The following is a 22,409-nucleotide window of genomic DNA, read 5'->3' as shown; positions in this document are numbered from 1 at the left end:
ATTTAGTAAATAGTTTGACAGTGTTGAGGGAATTATTTTTTTAGCAGAGTGATGGCCTTCCGGAAAAAACTGTTCTTGTGTCTAGTTGTTCTGGTGTGCAATGCTCTATAGCGTGGTTTTGAGGGTAGGAGTTGAAACCGTTTATGTCCAGGATGTGAGGGATCTGTAAATATTTTCACAGCCCTCTTCTTGATTCGTGCAGTATCCAATCTCTTCTTAAAAACCTCCAGTGATGGAAGCCAGATTTGCTTAACAACTGTGTTATTAATTTAGCACTGCAGCGCTTCACTTAACAACTGAGGTAAGACTCAGTAATTTACCTTATGTGTGGGCAGAATTTGCACAGTACTTGAGCAAAATGGTCTGGTTGAGATCGGCATATATGGAGACTGATTGGATTAGATTGTAGGGCTGTCACTGAAATATAATTTATTATACTTTATTTATCCATGTATTAAATTATTGTATTTTATTCCCATCTCATTTTAAATGGTATTTTATTCCAATTCCATTTTAAATGGTGTTTTATTCCAGTATCATTTTAAATTGCTTTTATCGGATTTTAGTAATAATTTGTGCTTGCAACTCTGCACTTTGATATCGTCCGTGGGCTAATCAATAAAGTTAACTAACTCACTACCTGAGGCAAGAAAGATTGTAAAATGGGGCAAAATTCACTTAACAAATGTCTCACTTTGCAACAGAAATGCTGGGCTCAATTAAGGTTGTAAATCGAGGATTACCTGTAACTATCGATCCAAGGTAAAACTAAAGGTAAAACTCCTTCAAACCGCCGTCATCTTCTCCATCCATCTCTTTCTGTAGTTCAAAAGAAAGGAGGTTTTAGCTAGTAATACGAACTCTGTTGTTATGTAGGCTGGTGTTGCTAAGTAACCACAAGATGGAAATCCATCCAGGTCCTTGAGGAAGGCCATGAACCATCTGGAAAAATGCACTTATAATTATTGATCTATGGTATTACTTTGTTATGAAGCATCCAAATACTGTATGCATCGCTGAACTGAAATACATCAACCAAACAAAATGTGTAAGGTTGCCAAAAATACAAAAGGCAAGGAAAGTGAAAGATTGGTTGAAGCCAGCAGAAATGCACACCGGGACAATATTACGAAATACAGAATGACAGACTTGGAAGGGACCTTGCAGGAGGTCTTCTAGTCTGACCCACTGCCCAAACAGGATACCCTGTATGATTCCGGACACATGGCTGTCTAATCTTTTTAGATAAACCTCCAATGATGGAGTGCCCACAATTTTTGGTGGCAAGCCATAACACTGATTAATTGTTCCCATTCTCAGGAAATTTCTCCTTAATTTTTCGATTGATTCTCTCCTTAATCCGTTGCTTCTTATCCTGCCTTCAAGTGCTTTGGAGAACAGGTTGATCCGCTCTTCTCTGTGACAGCTCCTCAAATATTTTCATATTATAAGGGGGAAAAAAAGGAAAATAATGAAACATCGGTTAGGTTTCATAGACCACTTGATAAATAGGTCCTGAGGCTTATTCCATTAACTCCTTATATAATCGCTTGACAAACAGTGCCTTAAAGTCAGACTATAATATGGAGGAAAACATTATTTCACAATTATGAAGGAGAGAGGACGAATAAAGAAAGAAAACCAATTACCCATTGGCCCCCAAACACAGTTGGTGCATGGGTGTGGGTGTGTGCAAATGAAGTGATCCGATATTCTTACTGCAATATTGAATACCAGAACCTTGGAATAATAGTTTATGAATTATATTATCATTTATTTATTTATTTATTATTTATTTAATCAAATTTTTATACCGCCCTTCTCCCGAAGGACTCAAGGCGGTTTACAGCCAGATAAAAAACAACAGAATAAATACAGAATAATCATGCAATTACTAGTAATCTCTTCTTGGCCTTTGAATAACACAAGTCCACCAAAGGTGATTTTTTTTAAAAAAAAAATATCCTCTTTCAATCTCTGTGACTTTTCATTGCATTTTTTGTTAGGGCATGGTCAACGCTTCACACACTCCATTCAGTTACCTTCGCTTTGTTGTTGTTAGTTGCGAAGTCGCGTCCGACCCATCGCGACCCCATGGACAACATTCCTCCAGGCCTTCCTATCCTCCACGATCCTCTGGAGTCCATTTAAGCTCATTTAACCTTCGCTACCGGTTTGCAAAAACGGGACATGATGATGTCTGGGCGGGTGGGTGGAGCCTCCTGCAGCCGCCGCTTCTGGTTCACCCGAACCGGATATAACGAGCTGAATTCCACCACTGACTCCATCGTGGTTTAGGGGGTTCCACGTAACCATCATTCTTAGTCTCTAAACTTTAGGAAGTTTTACAAGAATCTCCAAAGGGACCGATGTGCTTCTCAGGGTCCCACATGAGCTAACCAGCCCTCCCTCCAGCTAAGAGGGCATGGGGAGGGCAAAGTGTTTCAATGACTGTGTTGAAACAGCCTTAAGAGGGTAGGCCAGAAAGACTGAACATGGTTGTGTTTTCCCTGTTGTTAAGACTTGAAATGCCGACATTAAAGGAAAACACTGTCCCATTATTTTCCTTTTGTATCTATTTTATTTGACATGTTAAGGAGAACACAGTTTCAAAATCTCACAGAGTAGTTGGGAAAAAAGGATTTCCTTGTGTTTCTGCATCTAAAAAAATATTACTAAAATTTAAGTCTCTCTCTCTCCCTCTCCCTCTCCCTCTCCCTCCCTCCCTCTCTCTCTCTCTCTCTCTCTTTCTCTTTCTCTCTTTTTGGCTTCCGGACATCATAGCATTAGTGCCTAATGTATACAAACATTGCTAATGCACTAGAATTACAATACTCAATGCCACTGTACTCTTAGCTCAGCCATTAAAAATACATTAATGTTCTGTTTTCTGCAAATTGGCCCCTTTTGTCTGTAATTTATTCAGCAATAACGGCTATTTTTATACATATATTTCCCTGGAAAGTTAATAAGGCCACTCTGAAAGCTTTTGAGTTGTAGAATAGCAACTAAGTGCAGCAACGTTCCCGTAGTTTGGCCTATATAGTATTGGGGTTATGTTCTGCATTTTTGTGTCTTTTCTAGGGTTGTTGTGATTAAGTATTTTGGGGGGGGGGGTAATTATTCCTGAGCCCTGAACTAACCTCTTACCGGTCCATCTTGTTATTTAACCCATCATGTTTGACGCTGGAAAACTACATTTTTATTTTTTTGCTAAATTGCCTTAATTAAGCAATGAACGTGGATGCTTTTGAGTCACGTAGGACGATGGAGCAATGACACCACACAACAGTAGATGCATTCATTGTTGTTGCGAAACAAGCTGAAAATACAGGCCATGAATGACCTTGTTTTAGAAGCAACGATGCAACTTCCTTGTGTGCAAACGTGACTTTTTGTTGTCTTGCTTTTCTCAAAGAAAGAAGGGCAATCTGAGATAGGGAAATCATAAATCAAAAAAAATATCCTGTGCAAATATTGTGCATGCAGATCAAGGCATGGAAACACTTTTTATGTTGTAGTCCACTAGCAGCCTGTGGAGCTGGCAAGGAGTCAGACAGTGATGAGACTAAGGAAGAACATGGGCCAGTCCTGGAGGCTGGGGAAGGCCCGGATGAGGGCTCTGCATTGGAGGCAGAGGTGAGACCAGGGCCATCGGGAAGTGAGGTGCAGACTCCAGAGCCTCCAGAGACTGACAGTAGTGAGGCAGAGGAACAGGAGGAGCCTGTTCCTAATGCACGCATGAGAAGAGCTGCCAGAAGGCAGTTCAAGCAAAGAGGACGACTCAGGAGTAGGGACAAGAGATGATTGGCCCCTCCCATAAGGCTTAAAAGACCAGCAACAGCATTTGGGCTCTTTGCCAGAAAACAACATTGATAGCTTCGTCTTATTGCATTTATTTTGAATCGGTGTCTTCTGAACTTTTGCCAAGAAAGGCCTTAGGCAGTTTGCCTAATTGGACCAAGGTTGGTGATAGGACTGAGGAATTGTGTTGGGAGGAATTTGCTTTAATTTAGTTGAACTGCGCTGAGAATGAAGCAATTCTCAGCTGCTCTAATAAAGTTTGTCTGTTTTTACACTGACTTGAGTTTCCTACTACCTACTTGGGCCTGGGTCACAACAGTTTATATCTTGGTCTGTTCCATCCTCTTTCCTAGATTGCATGGATTTTTGAACACTATGGGGAGGAGTATAGGTTGTCCTTGACTTACGACCACAGTCGACACCCTGCCCCCCAAAGATTTCTGTTGTTAAGTGAGGCATTTGTAAGTGAGCTTTGCCCCATTTTACGATTTTTCTTGCCACAGCTGTTAAGTAAATCTGCCCAGTTGTTTAAGTTAGTAACACGGTCGTTAAGTGAATCTGGGATCCCCATTGGCTTTGCTTGTCAGAAGTTGGAACAACTTGCCTCCAGAAGTTGTGAATGCTGCAACCCTGGAAGTTTTTAAGAAGAGGTTGGATAACCATTTGTCCGGAGTGGTGTAGGGTTTCCTGCCTAAGCAGGGGGTTGGACTAGAAGACCTCCAAGGTCCCTCCCAACTCTGTTATTCTGTTATAATTCTGTTAAGGTTGCAAAAGGAGATCACATGACCCTAAATACCTGTCAGTTGCCAAATGTCTGAATTCTGATCACGTGAGCATGGGGATACTGCAGCAGTTGTTAAGTGTGAAAAGGAGCAATGGGTAATTTTTGTCACTGCCACTGTAACTTCGAAAGATCACTAAACAAACGATTGTAAGTTGAGGACTGCCTATATACCCAACTCTAGGAAATCCTTCACCATTGGACATGATTCTTAATCATCCAGGTAATGGTTGTCCCAAAGCTGTTTTTCCAAAAAGCAAATGGATTTTCTTGGAGGGGTGTGTGTGTGCATTTTGTTTCCTTGCAAATGTTTCGCTTCTCATCCAAGAAGCTTCTTCCATTCTGGAAGGATTGATGTCCTTTGCAGTCCTCTGGTTGTTAGCATTCAGTCAGAACGGAAGAAGCTTCTTGGATGAGAAGCGAAACATTTTCAAGGGGGGGAGGGAAAACTCCCAAGAAAATCCATTTGCTTTTTGGAAAAGCACCTTTGGAGCACCGTTGCAAATGTTGCCACACACTTGAAGATAACAGCTGTCTAGAACACACACAGGGTGGTCACAAGAGAGAAGAAAGTTCAGAGAACTTCGCTCAAAGTGTTTTTAACTTGAGTGGTTTGAATTCCAAAGCAACTGCCAAACACCATGAGGTTAAAGTTGAAGTAGGAAGAAATAGAAATAAATAGGAAGAAGAAATGGTTGGATATCCCTTGATACATTCTTGGTAAAAAAAAAAAATATTGGGCTTTAATTGCTTCAACTATTTGATGGTTTGGCGATGACACCATGATCAGATGTGAGAACTCCACTATTTGGCACCCAAAAGCGTCAACGGCATATATTTTTCTCTTCCCTCCCATCCCCACCCAGCTTTTCATGAATTTTTTTCCCCTTTTTGTCCTACATTTTTTGCCTGTGGAACATCTGGAACGGTCAGAACTAAACTCAGGAGAGTGACGATAAAGGCTTATGAAAGGGAGGGAAAAAAAGCTTTATAATAAGCAGATATTTGAATCATACAGTCTGCAGAACCGCAATTGAGCACCCCCCCCTCAAATTTCAGTTTTTAAGTAAGGCAATTGTTAAGCGAGTTGCGTCTCATTTTACGACCTGTTTTGCCACCATTGTGGCCATGCAGTTCTTAGGCTATAGTGACCAGACGTCCTGCTTTTGACGGGACAGTCCCGCTTTTTAATAATTTGTCCCGCGTCCCGCTGCAATTCCAAAAAGTCCCGATTTTTTTGTTGTTTCACTCCCATTCTGAAAATGGGAGGCGGCAACGCAAGAGGAGGAGGCGGAGAAGGGGGAGTGGCAGAGAAGGGGGCGCGAGAGGGAGGAGAGACGCCGCTTGACTTCACCCGAGAGGAAGAGAAGAGCGGAGAGGAGAACCGAGGAGAGCCGAGCCTGCCTGGAAGAGCGGAGAAGCAGCAGCCGCTCCTCCTCCTTCAGGCAGGTGGCAAGACTCAGCGCGCATGCGCAGCCCCCCCCGACCCCTCCCCGCCCCGTCAATGGTGTCCCGCTTTGCCATGGCTGAAATCTGGTCACTTTATCTTAGGCGAGTCGGGCTCCTCCCCTTCACTTTGCTTGTCGGAATCTAGCTGGGAAGACTGCAAACAGCAGTTACACTGCAAACTTTGTAAACACATGCCAGTTACCAAGCACCTGAATTTTCAATCAATCAATCAATCAATCAATCAGAATAGACCTGGAAGGGATCTTGACAGTCTTCTAGTCTAAACCAAGACTGACAAACTCATGGCCCGGATGTGTCACACGTTGGCCATGGCCAGGCCTACTTTAGCGAAGAGGGGGAAAGTCCCAGTACGTCATGTGACGCCGCCAGGACAATGCGAGTTTGACACCCCTGCCCTAGACCAGGGGTCTCCAACCTTGGCAACTTTAAGACTTGTGGACTTCAGCTCCCAGAAGCTCTCAGCTAAGCTGGCTGAGGAACTCTGGGAGTTGAAGTCCACAAGTCTTAAAGTTGCCAAGGTTGGAGACCCCTGCCCTAGACCACTTCAGAGAGGTGGCTGCCCAATCTCTTCTTAAAAACCTTCAGCGATGGAGCACCCACAACATCTGGAGGCAAGCTGTTCCACTGGTTTAATTGTTCTCACTGTTAGGAAGTTTCCCCTTAATCACAGGTTGCTTCTCTCCTTGATTCGTGTCCATCCGTTGCTTCTTGTCTTGCCTTGTCTGATGCTTTGGAGGATAGGTCGACCCAGTGTTGAAATCCAATTTTTTTTACTACCGGTTCTGTGGGCGTGGCTTGGTGGGCGTGGCAGGGGAAGGATACTGCAAAATCGTCATTCCCACCCCACTCCAGGGGAAGGATACTGCAAAACCCCCATTCCCACCCCACTCTGGGGCCAGCCAGAGGTGGCATTTGCCGGTTCTCCGAACTACTCCAAATTTCCCAGTTCTCCAGAACCTGTCAGAATCTGCTGGATTTCACCCCTGGGTTGACCTCTTCTCCTTCGTGGCAGCCTCTCAAATACTGGAATACTGGAATACTGCTATCTTGTCACCCTTAGTCCATCTTTTCTCTTAGACTAGCCAGACCTAAATCCTGCAACTGTTCTTCATATGTTTTAGTCTCCAGGCCTTAAGGGCCTCTGTGGCTCAGACTGGTAAGACAGTCTGTTATTAACAGCAGCTGCTTGCAATTACTGCAGGTTCAAGCCCCACCAGGCCCAAGGTTGACTCAGCCTTCCATCCTTTATAAGGTAGGTAAAATGAGGACCCAGATTGTTGGGGGCAATAAAGTTGACTTTGTATATAATATAAAAATGAATGAAGACTATTGCTTGACATAGTGTAAACCGCCCTGAGTCTTCGGAGAAGGGCGGGATATAAATGGGGGGAAAAAATCTTCGTTGCTCTTCTTTGCACTTTTTCCAAAGTCTTCACATCTGTAATGGGATGACCAAAACTGGATGCAGAATTCCAGATGTGGCCTTACAGAGAATTTATACAGAGGTACTAATACTTCCCGTGATTTTGACTCTATGCCTTTGTTTATACAACCAAGGATTGGTTTCGGCTAATCTGTACTCGTACCTTTGGTTTTTGATTTTTTTTTTCATTTTGTTTTCTTAATCAAATGACTGTGGGGATTCTGCAGTGGTCATAAGCATGAGGACCAGGTTGTAAGTCATGTTTTTCGGGGCCATTCTAACTTTGAACAGCCATGAAATGAATGAATTTACAACTAGTCCTTGCACTTATAAGCAGCATTCCCAGTTATGTGATCAAAATTCAGGCGCCTGGCAACTAGCAAGTATTTACAATGGTTGCATTATCCCAGAGTTGTATATAACCTTTCCAGCCAGCTTCTGACAAGCAATGGGAAAAGCTGAATTTGCTTAAAGACCATGTGATTCGCTTAACAACCGCAATGGTTTGTTTAACAAAAAAAAGATCATAACATCGTACACAATTCATTTCGCGACCGCCACGCTTAGCAACAGAAATTCTGCCCCAGTTCCTTGTGGTCATAAGTCAAGGACTACCTGTAGAGCTTTGAAATAAATGCAAATAATTACGTAGGTTATCTTTCTCTTGCGCCGCCTAAGTGCAATTTTCACTCTCCCATCGTCGATCATGTCTGCAGAAGCAGATTTCACAACCAATTGAGCAACAGACGATCCCCAGCCACATTTTAATGAAGCGCATTGTGCAAATATAGCCTGTGTGATTATTGATGATTCAGGGTGTTATGTAATCTTATAGAGAGAGAGAGAGAGAGGGAGGGAGGGAAAGGGAGAGGGAGGGAGAGGGAGAGGGAGTTGAATAAATTATACTTAACTGTGCAGAAATACATTTTGCAAATATTTTGGCAGTGCACAACTGACCTTGCTTGAGTCAACTTGAGCGATTGGCTTGGAAGGCACCTGCTGGGGTGTTCACTTCATTGCAAAAGATTTGCAGTCATGTTCCCTTAAGGCCCATCAGTGTCTCATTTTTATTTATCGAACTGAAAAGAGGAATGGCTCTCAGCTTTGGCCCAGGGACTGCGTTTGCAGTAAACTTTTTTCCTGCTTGCATTTCTGGATCGACAAAAGGCTGCACTATAATTGTTTTATTTTTAAAAAAGTCATAATAATCAGATATATACTGTATATCTATGTACGTCCAGGCTATTTAACTCCCTTTTGAAGGTAAGCAATATTACGAACAGGACTGAAAAAGAATAAATGCATTAAACAGAATAAAAGAAGAGTGAGGAAAATGAGACAGGCGTGTAGAGGTAGGTCTAATTTATATCATGGAGTTGAAGCCATGGTCGAGCAGAGCAGAAGTGGGTTTCAGCAGGTTCTGACCAGTTTTCGAGAACCGGTAGTGGAAATTTTGAGTAGTTCGGAGAACCGGTAGTAAAAATTCTGACTGTCCCTGCCCACATCTATTCTCTGCCTTCCAATTCCTAGCTGATTGGGAGGAAATGGGGATTTTGCAGTATCCTTTCCCTGGAGTGGGGTGAGAATGGAGATTTTACAGTATCCTTCCCCAAGCCACACCCACCAAGCCATGCCACGCCCACAGAACCGGCAGTAAAAAAAATTTGAAACCCACTACTGGACCAGAGTGTACTGGAGTGGGCAGCCATCACAAATTTAATTAAATAGGTGGTCAGCATTAGGTGGACATTTTTATATATTAACTTCTGCAGTCCAGCATGGCTTTGATCACTTAAAGCTTTCACATGGTGCCTTTTAATAAGATGGAGGAGAGATTAAACAGCCTTAGGGAGCTGAGGGAGCTAAACCAACCTCATTGTACATAGGTTGTGCGCTGACAATCAAGATTTGAATTGAACTGAATTGTGTCTGTGACACGCAATACGTTGCTTGCTACTTCAAAAGATAGTTTTGTTAAATATGGGCCTGTTTGGGCCAGTATGGAACTCATACAGTGGTCATTCAATTTTATCTCAACCATTCTACTGCTATCCTATGCAAGATAGGATTTCTAATCTGGAGACTAGTGTACAGATTAGTGTAGTGATTAAAGTGCTGGTCTGGAAATTAGGAGACAGTGAGTTCTAGTGTCACCTTAGGCGTGAAAGCTGGTTGGGTGACTTTGGGCCAATCACCAGGAGACTGAGAATTCTAGTCCCACTTCAGGCATGAAAGCAAGCTGGCCGACCTTGGTCCAATTGCTAGGAGATTGTGAATTCTAGTCCCACTTTAACCATGAAAACCAGCTGGGTGCCTTTGGACCAATCACCAGCAGACTTTGAGTTCTAATCTTGCCTTAGGCATGAAAGCTAGCTGGGTGACTTTGCCCCAATCTCCAGGAGACTGTGAGTTCTAGTCCCACCTTAGGCATGAAAGCAAGCTGGGTGACCTTGGCCCAATCACTAGGAGACTGTGAGTTCTAGTCCCACTTTAGCCATAAAAACCAGCTGGGTGCCTTTGGACCAATCACCAGGAGACTCTGAGTTCTAATCTTGCCTTAGACATGAAATCTAGCTGGGTGACTTTGTCCCAATCTCCAGGAGACTGTGAGTTCTAGTCCCACTTTAGGCATGAAGTCAACTGGGTGACTGGCTCAGTCACTCTCTCTCAACCCAACCCACCACTCAGGACTATTGCTGTGAGGAAACTAGGAGGAAGGAGTATCGTGTATGAAGGAGTATCATGTATGAACATTGCCTTTAGTCACCTATAAAATAATAAAGACAGAACAAAAATAAAATCGATTGATAAATACTGTTGTTCCTATCCTACCAACTTAAATGGCCTTTCAATGTTACACATATAGCCGTGGATTGCATCCTAGCTTTAAATTCTTTCCACCACAGTCTTTCTCATTTTCTCTTAACTTAGAGCAGCATTTTCTCAAACAGATACTGTTCCAGAGGTTCTGAAATTACAGCCATTTTCTCATCCCAACACACATCAAATCAAGCCTTTATTGTCAATGCACAGCATGTGTATAATGAGATCAGGGGCGGGCTTCAGATTCTATAGCAACGGGTTCGCTGCCCCGTTGCTGGGTGGGCGTGGCCACGACGGCGGGGTGGGTGGGTTTTGCCTTCCCCAGGCTCCGGGGCTTTCTTTGAGCCTCTGGGAGGGGAAAAACTGCTTCCCCATGCTCCGGAGGCCCTCCAGAGGCTGGAAACAGGCCCGTTTCCGGACTTCTGAAACCCAGCAGTAGGCCCATTTTTTGCCGTCCCCGACCGTCCACTTACCTGGAATGATGAACGGGCCGTATGGAGACTCCTGGGAATGGCAGGGTGGGTGTGGCCATCCAGAGGTGTCATTTGGGGTGCACCGAACCCCGGCGATCCTTGGCTAGAGGATCGCCCAAGCCCTGCCGAACCCTCAGGAGCCCAGCCCCCACCTCAAATGAAATTGAATGAAGGCCTGGAAGGCCTCAGTGCTGGAAGGTTGGGCTGAAATGCAGATTCTGCAGAAACACACTCGCAAAGAAACCGCTTCCTCCTCCTGTGTTTTAAGAAGCGTCTTCTCCTTGTGGCTTCGTACCCTGTTGAGTTGTGTGTCAATTTCCTCCCCAAATGCCTGCTATCAGATTTCGGGTTAGCCGAGCACACCCTGTGCCCCCTTGCTAGGAATGATTTCGGCTGAAGCAATACTTGATTTGCAGCTTAGATTCACACAACGGTCATGAATGATAATAATAATAATAATAAAAAATTTTTTGGGTGGGTGGAACCGGAAATGAAGATTGTGAATTGTACCGATCTAGATCTATGAATAGAAAAGAATGTTTGTAGCTCAAGGTTGAACCGTGGAGGTCTTTGGTGCGCTCTGAGCTTGGTTGTGTTCTTGAAGACATTTCATTGCCCAGCTAAGTAACATCATCAGTGCTAGAAGGAAATGGGGTTTTGCTTTCTATAGTATACAAGGGACTTGCCCTGTCAGCGTTGGTGGGAGAAAGAAGAATGGTTGCTTCCAAGAATCAACATTGATAAGGCAAGTCGCTCCATTCTGGCACTGATGATGTTACCTAGTTGGGTAATGAAATGCCTGCAAGAAAATAGCCAGAGAGCATTAAGGATCCCCACAGATCTACATATCTGCATCTGCAGATTTGCTTTATTATCTTGGGCTGGTATTGCCCTGACAGCAATGTCCTTTAGAAAGAAAAGCAAAAATTAAACCGGTCAAAGCCCGTTTGAATTAAGATTCATTCCGTAAGTTTCATGTTTACTCTTGATGTGGCATGCAAAAAGTTTTCATGCATGATTTGTAGGACAGAAGCATCTCACTGGCTAAAATACAAGTAGTCCTCGTTCTTCGACCATAGTCGAGCCCAAACTTTTTGTTGCTAAGCGAGACTTCGAGTTAAGTGAATTTGGTCACATTTTACAACCTCCAGCAGCCGAATCAGAGGAGGAGGAGGAGGAGGCATGGGAGTCAGGGTTGGCATCAAGACAACCTGAGAGCTCCAAGGGGGAAGAGGTAATGGAGCTGTCAGAGAGAGAGAGAGAGAGAGAGACAGAGGCTGTCCGACAGCCCTCAGATGGAGAGTCAACAGCCTCCAGGTCTGGAGTTGACTGATGAGGAAGAGGAGGAACGGCTGGGTCCAGTGCCTGACGCACGTAATGCAGAAGGCAGAGGAGAGGAGAGCAGTGGAAATCTATGGGCCGGTCCTTGGGACAGAAGAGCCACCGCTGCTAGCGAGGCTCCACCTTAGCTCTGGGGATAAAAGGCAGGGGGTAGAGATGAATAGATGTGGCAGATAACTATTCATCTCCCTGCCAGACAGATTTGTGAGCCTGCATTGAGAGAGAAACTTTTTGCCTGGGCTGCTGGCGCTCCTAATAAAGGAATCATTGATTTAAATACGGAGGGTTTATCTTGTTTGGGGGGTCTGGGTCAGAATGCATAAGTCCCTTTTTTTCCAGTGGCCTTGTAATTTTGGACGGTCACTAAATGAACTGTTGCATGCTGAGGACTACCTGTATTGGGTTCAGCTTTTTTTTCTTTTTTTTTTTGAATTGCGATATTTTTAGAAGCCTTTCTTGCCCCATTTCCTCTCCTTTAGGAGCCACTCTTTTTAATGTCCTTTTATCAATTTTTTTTATTTTTTTTTTATATCAGTTTTGATCTTGCCGTTGCTGAAACATCCATTTAGTTAGGGAGAGGACTTCTTATCCGATTATCCGACCTACATAAACACGCATTCGTGAGCACATCTAACTTACAACTCTTGCAATTTTTTTTTCATTATTATTATTTTTTACTGGCCGTACGTGCCACGGATCTTTTGGCGGACGAGGGGAATCGTTCTAAAATTAGTCTCTGCCATGCAGGAAAAGCTTGGAGCACTTAAGTTCCTTTTGCAGTCATATTTCTTTTCTGAGATAAGCATAATAATGTGTCACATTAGCTTCCGCCGTTATGCTTCAGGGCGCAAGGCACTTAGGTGATGAGTGAAACAAGCAATTAAGTGTTTATTATTGAGGTTTGCCATCAGGACTGTTGCCCGGGAGAGGAAACTCATGAAAAATGGAATACAGGAACTCCACCGTAAGCTACGATTGAGTTGATGTGGTTTTTCTTGGGAGCAGAGCTAACAGAAGAACAGAGTTGGAAGGGACCTTAGAGGTCTTCTAGTCCAACCCCCTACTCAAGCAGGAGACCTTATACCGTTCCAGACAAATGGTTGTCCAATCTCTTCTTAAAAATCTCCAGTGATGGAGCACCCATGACTTCTGGAGGCAAGCTGTTCCCCTGGTTAATTGTTCTCCCTGTCAAGAAATTTCCCCTTAGTTCTAGGTTGCTTCTCCCCTTGGTTAGTTTCCATCCGTTGCTTCTTGTTCTGCCTTCAGGTGCTTTGGAGAATAGGTTGATTTCATTCACCCACCCCATGGCCTAGGGCAGTGGTTCTCAACCTTTATAGTGCTGCGACCCCTTTAATACAATTCCCCATGATGTGGCGACCCCTTTAATACAATTCCCCACGATGTGGCAACCCCAGCCATAAAATTATTTTCATTTTGAATTTATCGCACCTGAAGCCGTATTGGCTAGCGATCTGAACTGCTTGCGATTGCCTTGAGGACAGAGGCATTAAAGCGGAGACTCCTCCCCCTATTAAGTTTATGGCGCCTGAAGCCAGATTAGGCTAGCGATTGGGAGTGATTGCCGCTGGCTTGAGAGGGAGACATCAGAGCAAAGATTTCTCTTTTTTTTAAATTCATCGCACCTGAAGCCGAATTCGGCTAGCGATTTGAAGAGCCTGCAGCTGGCTTGTGGAATCAACCATTGGATCGCGATTCTTCGACTCGCAAATATACTTCCCATACTTCCGATGGTCTTAGGCAACCCCTGGCAAATCGTCATTCGACCCCCAACGGGGTCCCGACCCACAGGTTGAGAACCGCTGGCCTAGGGTATGGTTTTCAACTTTTTCTTCACCATGGACCCAGTGGTGGGTTTGAGATGGAGATTTTGCAATATCCTTCCCCTGCCACGCTCACCAAGCCACACCTACCAAGCCACGCCACGCCCACCATGCCACGCCCACAGAACCGGTAGTAAAAAAAATTGGATTTCACCACTGGTAAGCGAAACGTCTTCAAAGAAAAAAACAACAAGAAAGTCCAGTTGCCTCTTGAAAAAAAAGCACCTTTGGGGTGCCTCTCTAAGAGCTCTCACAATTCAAGTCTCTGCATAAGAAAGGAAGGTACTTTGTACATGCACGGAGGAATTAGTTTTCAATACAATGTACTAACTGTTCATTGAAAGAATCAAAGGGCATATCTTCAGGCAGGACCATTTTCATGGGAGAAGGCTCATTTAACAGAAGATAGGAAAGCGGCTTCACATTTGTTGCACATTTAACCTCCAGCCTCCATCGAAGTCTAAGAACGAAACTGGGTTATCATCATGAAGTACTAGGAACTTAAATATGTTTCTCCACGCTTCTTTTATGACGCACATGAAAGTAGGAAAGGTAGATCTTTATTTACCCCAAAAAAAACAAAACCCAGCTCGAAAGGCTTCCTAACGAAGTAGAAGAACCTCTAATTTTTTTTCCCTTAAAACCACTGATAATATATTTTAGAATGGAAAATGTGGATTGATTGTATTCAAAATAAGTATCAGATAAAAAAATATCGAATAGCATATGAGTAAATTTAGGAAATATTTTGTATTAGATATATTTCTGAAGGAGAGGGGAATTGAGAGTGTGATTATGTGTGGAGTGACTAGAGATTATAATTTAGGAATTATTTTGGATTATGATTGTTAGTTTTGATACCCCGCATTTTGTTCTGGGAAGTCGGGGTGGGGGTGGGGGTAAGGGGAGGGAATTGGGGGTTGAGGGTAGAGGATGGAGTGATGGTTAATGTACAGGGATTATTGAAGATGTATAAATATAATTAATGTAGGGTCGGGTCTGCCCAGTTACCATTTTAGAACGGTGGGGAGGGAGAAAAGAGGAGAGAGTAGGAGGTAGGAAAGAGGAGAAGAGGAAGGAAGAGGGGTAGAAGAGGGAGAAGGAAGGTGTAGGGTGGAGGGAGGAGAGGATGTAGATAAGAGAAGGAGAGGAAGGTCTGGAAAGTAGAAGAAGGTAGAAGAGGGAAGAGTGTTAAAAAGGGGGGTGGTGACTGGGCAAGCCCGACTAATTGTATATAACTGTACATTGGATGAGCTGTTTGATATGATTGTAAAAATAAAACTTTTTTATGAAAAACAAAACAAAACCACTGATAAAACTGCGAGCACTTCCAAAAAAAATTAAAGAAAAAAGAAAAGCATTGACTTAATGTAAAAGGGACTGTCATCAGTAACGGAAGCTGTAGCCTGTGACGAAACCACAAAGGAAACGGAGGGGCCAGCACGAAACCTTGGGTTGCAAAGACACACACTCAGAACTACCCAAACTGTTGCGACGCAGCCAAAAGAAGTGCGAGGAACCGGCCATAATTCTGAGACCTGCACCAAGACATGAGGTACCGCGTCATTTTGCCTCCCCCCACTTTAATGCGTCTTCTATTTTCATTTGAGAGAAGTTTCTCCTATGGTTCTCCTAAGGGTGCTGAGATGTTGAGCAGCAGGTCCCACTGCAGAGGTTGCCCTGCAAAATTGCTGCCGGTCTTCTTTGAAGACTTGGGGTTCTGCTGGTGGTACACGGCAGCAAATGTTAGAACAATTAATGAATTAAAAGTCAGACCAATTAATCAGCGGAACGACTTGCCTCCAGATGTTGTGGGCGTTCCAACACCTGGAGGTTTTTAAGATACTGGACAACCTTTTGTTTGAAATGGTGTAGGATCTCCTGCTTGAGCAGGGGGTTGGTCTAAAAGACCTCCAAGGTCTCTTCCAACTCTTGTTACTCTTCTATCCCTGGGTTGAAAAAAAAAAAGGAAGGAGTTCTTTTCATAAAAGGTAGCCCAGCCCTTGTCCATGAGGTGGAGAAATCTGAAAGTGTTAAAATGGTTTCCACGAGTCGAAAAAACAAAATTGACATGTCAGAGATCCTCTTGTTTGTTCGTGGAGAGATGTTGCATTTCCAATTTTTTTTTTTAAATTGTTCCTTAGTCCTGCAAGTGTTCCAGAGGTTCTGAATTTTCTTTCCTCAGAAAACACGACCCAACCGCTGGAATAATGAAATAACTATGTCGTAACTTAATGATTATATAGTGCTGTGGAAACGTTACCCTCACGCCCATTTTGAAAACTAAACAGAGTGATTGTGGGATCGGAGGCGATGGTCACAATTCGTGGTGTGTCAGATGTTGAGTCTGAACTCGGCCCTTCGGTCCACCTATCGAGTCCTTCCCAAGAATTCTATTATTATTATTATTTTTCATCTGGAGGAACTCTTCACAGGAGTGCCATCAGTGGATTAGCAGCCATGTTGTGTCTTAATCTATCTTTCACTTTTATTCACCTTCCTTCTTTCTCTTCTTCCTCTTTTGCCTTCTGCTGGTTTCCCCGCTGAGGCATTTCTGAGGCTTCTAGAGTTGGTTCTTGTTATGTGAAACCACGGCTCTAAGAACTTAATATGATTCAACTGAAAGGATGAGGGTATTGTTCTCTCTTTCTGTAACGGTAACGAGGAGATTCTGAATTTCAGGTCCCAACTAACTGCTGTCTCTCAGGAGAGTTAATCTACCTCCTCAAAGATCTTTTCTAATGAGCTTCTAACTTAATGAAGGGAACAATAGGACAGGAACGGGTGGGCACTTTTCTGCTCTTATGCACGCCCCTTATAGTCCTCTTAGGAATGGGGTGAGGTCAATAGTAGACAGTTTTTGGTTGAAGATTTTGGGATTTTGAGTAGAGACGATGGAGTCAGGTAATGAGTTCCAAGCATTAACAACTCTGTTGCAGAAGTCATATTTTCTGCAATCAAGTTTGAAGCGGTTGATATTAAGCTTGAATCTATTTTTTGCTCTTGCAATATTGCGATTGAAGCTGAAGTAGTCTTTTACAGGAAGGATATTGCAATAGATGATTTTGTGTGTTAAACACAGGTCATGTCGAAGTCGACGGAGTTGTAAGTTTTCTAATCCCAGGATTTCAAGCCTGGTGGCATAAGGTATTTTGTTGTATCTAGAGGAGTGGAGAACTCTTCTAGTAAAATATTTCTGGACGCGTTCTATTGTATTTATGTCAGAGATGTGGTATGGGTTCCAGATGGATGAGCTGTATTCAAGAATAGGTCTGGCAAATGTTTTGTATGCTCTAGTTAGTAGTGTAGAGTTTTTGGAAAAGAAGCTGCGTAAAATTAGGTTTACAACTTTTAGAGCCTTTTTTGCTATGTAGTTGGCCAATTTAAAGTCATCTGCTTCAGAAAACACCTCAGGCAAGGACCTTCAATGCTCTGAGGCCACTAAACTGCACCTTACCAACAGATAGTCCTCGACTTACAACAGTTCATTTAGTGACCATTCAAAAGAGTGGTTCGGTGGCCTAGAGGGAGAGCTCTTGCCTCACCATCAGGAGGTTTTGTGAGTTCGATCCTTGGTAGAGGCAGATATTTCTCACTCTGGGCACAATGAGAATGTTATATCTGCCGAACGAACCTCCGCATTGGCAATGGGAACAGCATCCGGCCAGTAAATGCTTTGCATTTGACATTTGACTCCATCCTGCAAGGGATTATGGGGTCGCTAAATGATGATGAGGATTTAGTGACCATTCAACGTTATAACAGCACTGAAAAAAAGTGACTTATGACCGTTTTTCACACTTAAGATAATCATGGCCTCCCCAGGGTCATGCGATTTACATTCGGAGGCTTGACAACCGACTCACATTTATGACGGTTGCAGTGTCCCCTTTTGTGGCCTTCTGATGAGCAAAAAGGCAAAGGGGAAGCCAGATTTCGCTTAACAACCGTGCTACTAACTTCAGAACGGCAGCGATTCACTTAACGAATGTGACGAGAAAAGTCGTCAAACGGGGAAAAACTCACTTAACAAATTTCTCACTTAACAAGATAAATTTTGGGCTCGGTTGTGGTCATAAGTTGAGGACCACCTGTATCTCCAAGGCAAGGATCCAAGGTAGTTTTATGAGATGGTCAAGATTAGAAGAATGAGGCTATCAGATGCCTCGATCATTGTCAAAGACAGGTCCTTGGTGCTCTCTGAGTTTGGTTGTTTCCTTGCAGACGTTTAATTACCCAAACTAGGTAACATCATCAGTGCTAAATCTAATGCTGCTAACACGGATGATGTTGAAACTGTCGTGTCCCACTCCTCCGCTGACGGCCGGGTCAGGGAAATCCGAATCAGGCGTGCCTCTGCAGCTCTGCCAAAGTCCTAGCAAAGTCCTCAGAGCAGGCAGGAGACCAGAAAGTGACTTCAGCAAGATATGTTTAGACTTTGCCTGACTCAGAGACTGCCAGAAAGCAGGTCCTTTATATAGGCCATGGGGTGTGGCTCCATGACTCAGCACTTATCCCGGCCTGCCCCTCCCTTCCTTCTGTCGCTGCCGCCTATCAATTCTTCTGAAGCGAGGGTCACTCCAGTCGGCAGCTGTTGGTAATTGACCTCCCTCAGGCTCACATGCTGTGGAGGAGGGGGAGGGGTCTAGTTGCTCCGTTTGCCTGGGCATGGAGCCAGGGCTGGGGCCAGGAGGCATACTAGGACATTCCTCAGCGTTCGGAAGCAGATAAGAAGGCCCCGGCTGCGGTGAGAGCGGGCAGGACACAACAGAAACATATTTGAATGTTAGTAGTTTGGATTGGTAGTTGGGCTGTCGGTCTGAGCTCTGAGCTTGGCGATTTGGTTCCAAACATTTCGTCACCATTCGAGACGACATCGTCCGTGTGCTTTGAATTGTGCTAGTCTGTCCAAACACAGGCCTTTCAATACCATTTTATGTGATGCAAATTACTGTGGGTCTTGTTAGTTCAGCTACTTCTGAGTCATGGTCTGGTTTTGGACTGTTTGATTGGATGGCTGTTTGCATCACACAAAACTCACTCTGTCTCAATGTATTTCCTTCCTTCCTTCCTTCCTTCCTTCCTTCCTTCCTTCCTTCCTTCCTTCCTTCCTTCCTTTCTTTCTCAGAAGTCACGTCCATAGGGCAGCTACAGAGAGATTGACTGTGAACTGGTTGAGTTTGCCGTCTGTCTCACTTTTAAGAATTCAGCACCTTGCAGTATCTATTTTGGTATGGTTGTCTCAGGTTTGGGCTATCAACTTGCATCTAACAACTTAAATTGCTTCCCCACCCAAGCTAGAGCATCTATATGACCTCATAGATGACTTTTGAGGCTTGCCAAGACATGGAAGGAGCCAGACGTGTCACACATCCAAGCTGCTCCTTTTTAGCGCGCAACGTTGCAATTGGGTTTTGTTTGGGATGGAGGGTATTTTTTGCATTCGAGTTATTTTTGACATAATGTCCCAAAAAGGTGTTTTTTTCCAAAAGGCAATTGGACTTTTCAGTTCTGAAAATGCTTCTTGGATGAGAAGTGAAACATCTTCAAGGGGAAAAAAAAAAGTCCAGTTCAGGGGTGAAATCCAGCAGGTTCTGACAGGTTCTGGAGAACCGATATCGGAAATTTTGAGTAGTTCGGAGAACCGGCAAATACCACTTCTGGCTCGCCCCAGAGTGAAGTGGGAATGGAGATTTTGCACTATCCTTATTTATTTTATTTATTTATTTATTAAATTTGTATACCACCCTTCTCCCGAAGGACTCAGGGCGGTTCACAGCCAATACAACCACAATACATATAATACAGATTAAAAAACAGTATAAAAAACTAATTCAATATTCAGCCTAAAAAGTTTTAAATACAATTAAAAAACCCATTTAAAAACCCCAATTTAAAACTACATTTAAGCTAGTCCTGCACGTCGAAACAACGACATCTTCAGCTCGCAGCGGAAGGTCCGGAGGTCGGGGAGTTGACGGAGCCCCGGAGGCAGCTCATTCCAGAGGGCAGGAGCCCCTACAGAGAAGGCCCTCCCCCTGGAGGTCGCCAGCCGATATTGTCTGGCTGACGGTATCCGAAGGAGGCCTTCTCTGTGAGAGCACACTGGAGTAGGGTGGGAATGGAGATTTTGCAGTATCCTTCCCCTGGAGTAGGGTGGGAATGGAGATTTTGCGGTATCCTTCCCCTGGAGTAGGGTGGGAATGGAGATTTTGCAGTATCCTTCTCCTGCCATGCCTGCCAAGCCATGCCCACCAAGCCACACCACGCCCACCAAGCCACGCCCACAGAACCAGTAGCAAAAAAAATTAGATTTCACCATTGATCCAGTAGCCATGACTTGGATAATTGAGAATCTCCATTTTGACATAATGATTAGCAAATTCATTTTTCATGATAGCAGTGTTCCAATATCTCAGGGTCTGCCACAAAGAAGATGGAGTCAAACTATTCTCCAAAGCACCTGAGGGCAGGACAAGAAGCAATGGGTGGAAACTATTCAAGGAGAGAAGCAACTTAGAACTAAGGAGAAATTTCCTGACAGTTAGAACAATTAATCAGTGGAACAACTTGCCTCCAGAAGTTGTAAATGCTCCAACACTGGAAATTTTTAAGAAAATGTTGGATAACCATTTGTCTGAAGTGGTGAAGGGTTTCCTGCCTGGGCAGAGGATTGGACTAGAAGACCTCCAGGGTCCCTTCCAACTCTGTTATTATTATTACAAAATTGAATTCTTATATCATGTGGCTGTAAATATCAAGTTGGCCAGCTGGCCATCCAACCTAAAGCAACAGAAGACAACAGAAGACTCTTAAAAGAGTAAAATAATATCTATGGCTTTTGTCCCTGTTCTCTAAAATAAAATCTGACAGGTATAATACCATTAAGGGTTTTATTAATGGCTGTTAGAGGTGTGTTAGTAAAATATCTGACATATCTAAAAGAAAGGCTGGTCTGATAAAGAATGGCCGTATTGCCTTATTAAAATGATGCTCCTAGCAGTAGCCATAGCGATACCTACTACTGCTCCTGCTACTACAGCCGCAGCTGCAGATTTATTAATGCCTGAGACAAGTTTGCAGAGGATCGTAAAGCAACATGTGGAAGTTAGCTGTCTAAATTTAAATTTTAAGGAGAAAGAGGGAAAAATGTAGTGAACAGCACTGGCAGATAAAAGCAAATTAAAGTAATGATTGCCAAGGTCGGCCTACCTTGGGTTACATTATCCAGAAATTTAGATGTCATTATTCTCTAGAAAACAGGGTGAAATCTTCCACTTCTAATTAGAGCGTCCTGTCTCCCTTGGCAGTCTTTGCTTCTCTCTCTCCCTCTCTCTCCCTCTCACCTTCTGTCTCTCTCTCCCTCTCCTTCTTCCTCTCTCTCTCTCCCTCCCCCATCTCTCTCCCTCTTTCTTCCTATCTTTCTCCCCCTCCCTCTCTCGCCCCCTCCCTCTCTTTCTCCCCCTCTCCTTCTCTCCCTCCCTCTCCTCTCTTCTTCTTCTCTTTTCCTCTCTCCTCTCTCACCCTTCCTCTTCCTCTCTTTCCCCTCCCTCCTCTCCCTCCCTCCCTCTCTTTCTCACTCTCTCTTCTCTCTCTCCCTCCTCTCCCTCCCTCCTCTTTTCCTCTCTCTCCTCTCCCCTCTCTCTCCCCTCTCTCTCACCTCCTCTTCCTCTATCCCTCCCTCTTCCTCTCTCTCTCTTCCTCTCTCCTCTCTCTCTCTTTCTCACCTCTTTCTCCCTCCCTCTTCTCCCTCCCTCCCTCTCCCTCCTCCTCTTTTCCTCTCTCTTCTTCTTCTCTCCTCTCTCTCACCCTCCTCTCCTTCTCTCCCTCTCTTCTCTCTTCTCTCTTCTCCCCTCTCCCTCTCTCTCCCTCCCTCCCTCTCCTTCTCTCTCTCTTCTCTCCTCTCTCTCTCTCTCACCCTCCTCTTCCTCTCCCTCCTCTTCTCCCTCCCTCTCTCTCCCTCCCTCCTCTCTCCCTCTCTTTCTCACTCTCTCTTTCTCCCCTCTCCCTCTCCCTCCCTCCCTCTCCCTCCCTCTTTTCCTCTCTCTCTCTCCCTCTCTCACCCTCCTCTCCTTCTCTCCTCTTCTTCTTCTCTTTTCCTCTCTCCTCCTCTCTCTCCCTCCCTCTCCTTCTCTCCCTCTCTCTTTCTCCCCTCTCTCTTTCTCCCCTCTCCCCTCTTTCTCCCTCCCTCTCCCTCCCTCCCTCTTTTTCCCTCTCTCTTTCTCCCCATCTCCCTCCCTCTCCCCCTCTCCCTCTTTCTCCCCCTCTCCCCCTCTCTCTCCCTCTTTCTCTCTTCCCCTCTCTATCTCTCCCTCCTCTCTCTTGTGTATGTATGTCTTTCATTTTTCATTCCTGGTGACTACCTGGGCACATCCTTCTTGGCAAGATTTTAGACATGTTTTGGCATTGCCTCCTTCCTGGGGCTGAGAGGGATGGACTTAGAGAAAGTCAGC

At 44.3% G+C, this 22,409-nt stretch overlaps 1 protein-coding gene across 20 annotated transcripts in view; it reads left to right on the top strand.

The window, feature by feature from the left end:
- CELF2 (CUGBP Elav-like family member 2) overlaps nt 1-22,409 on the top strand; it is an 823,343-nt gene that overhangs the window by 441,457 nt on the left and 359,477 nt on the right. The window contains exon 1 of one of the 20 annotated variants that reach the window (XM_058190372.1): nt 15,369-15,511. The exons of the other annotated variants lie outside the window; for them this stretch is intronic. Coding sequence (XP_058046355.1) covers nt 15,507-15,511 — 5 coding nt within the window. The 5' untranslated portion in view covers nt 15,369-15,506. Of the gene's footprint in view, nt 1-15,368; nt 15,512-22,409 lie in introns of those variants that run through there. 20 annotated transcript variants of the gene reach the window in all.

Source organism: Ahaetulla prasina, chromosome 7 (genome assembly GCF_028640845.1).
Source record: "Ahaetulla prasina isolate Xishuangbanna chromosome 7, ASM2864084v1, whole genome shotgun sequence".
Taxonomy (NCBI): Eukaryota; Metazoa; Chordata; class Lepidosauria; order Squamata; family Colubridae; genus Ahaetulla; species Ahaetulla prasina.
This window is presented reverse-complemented; position numbering and strand designations above follow the sequence as displayed.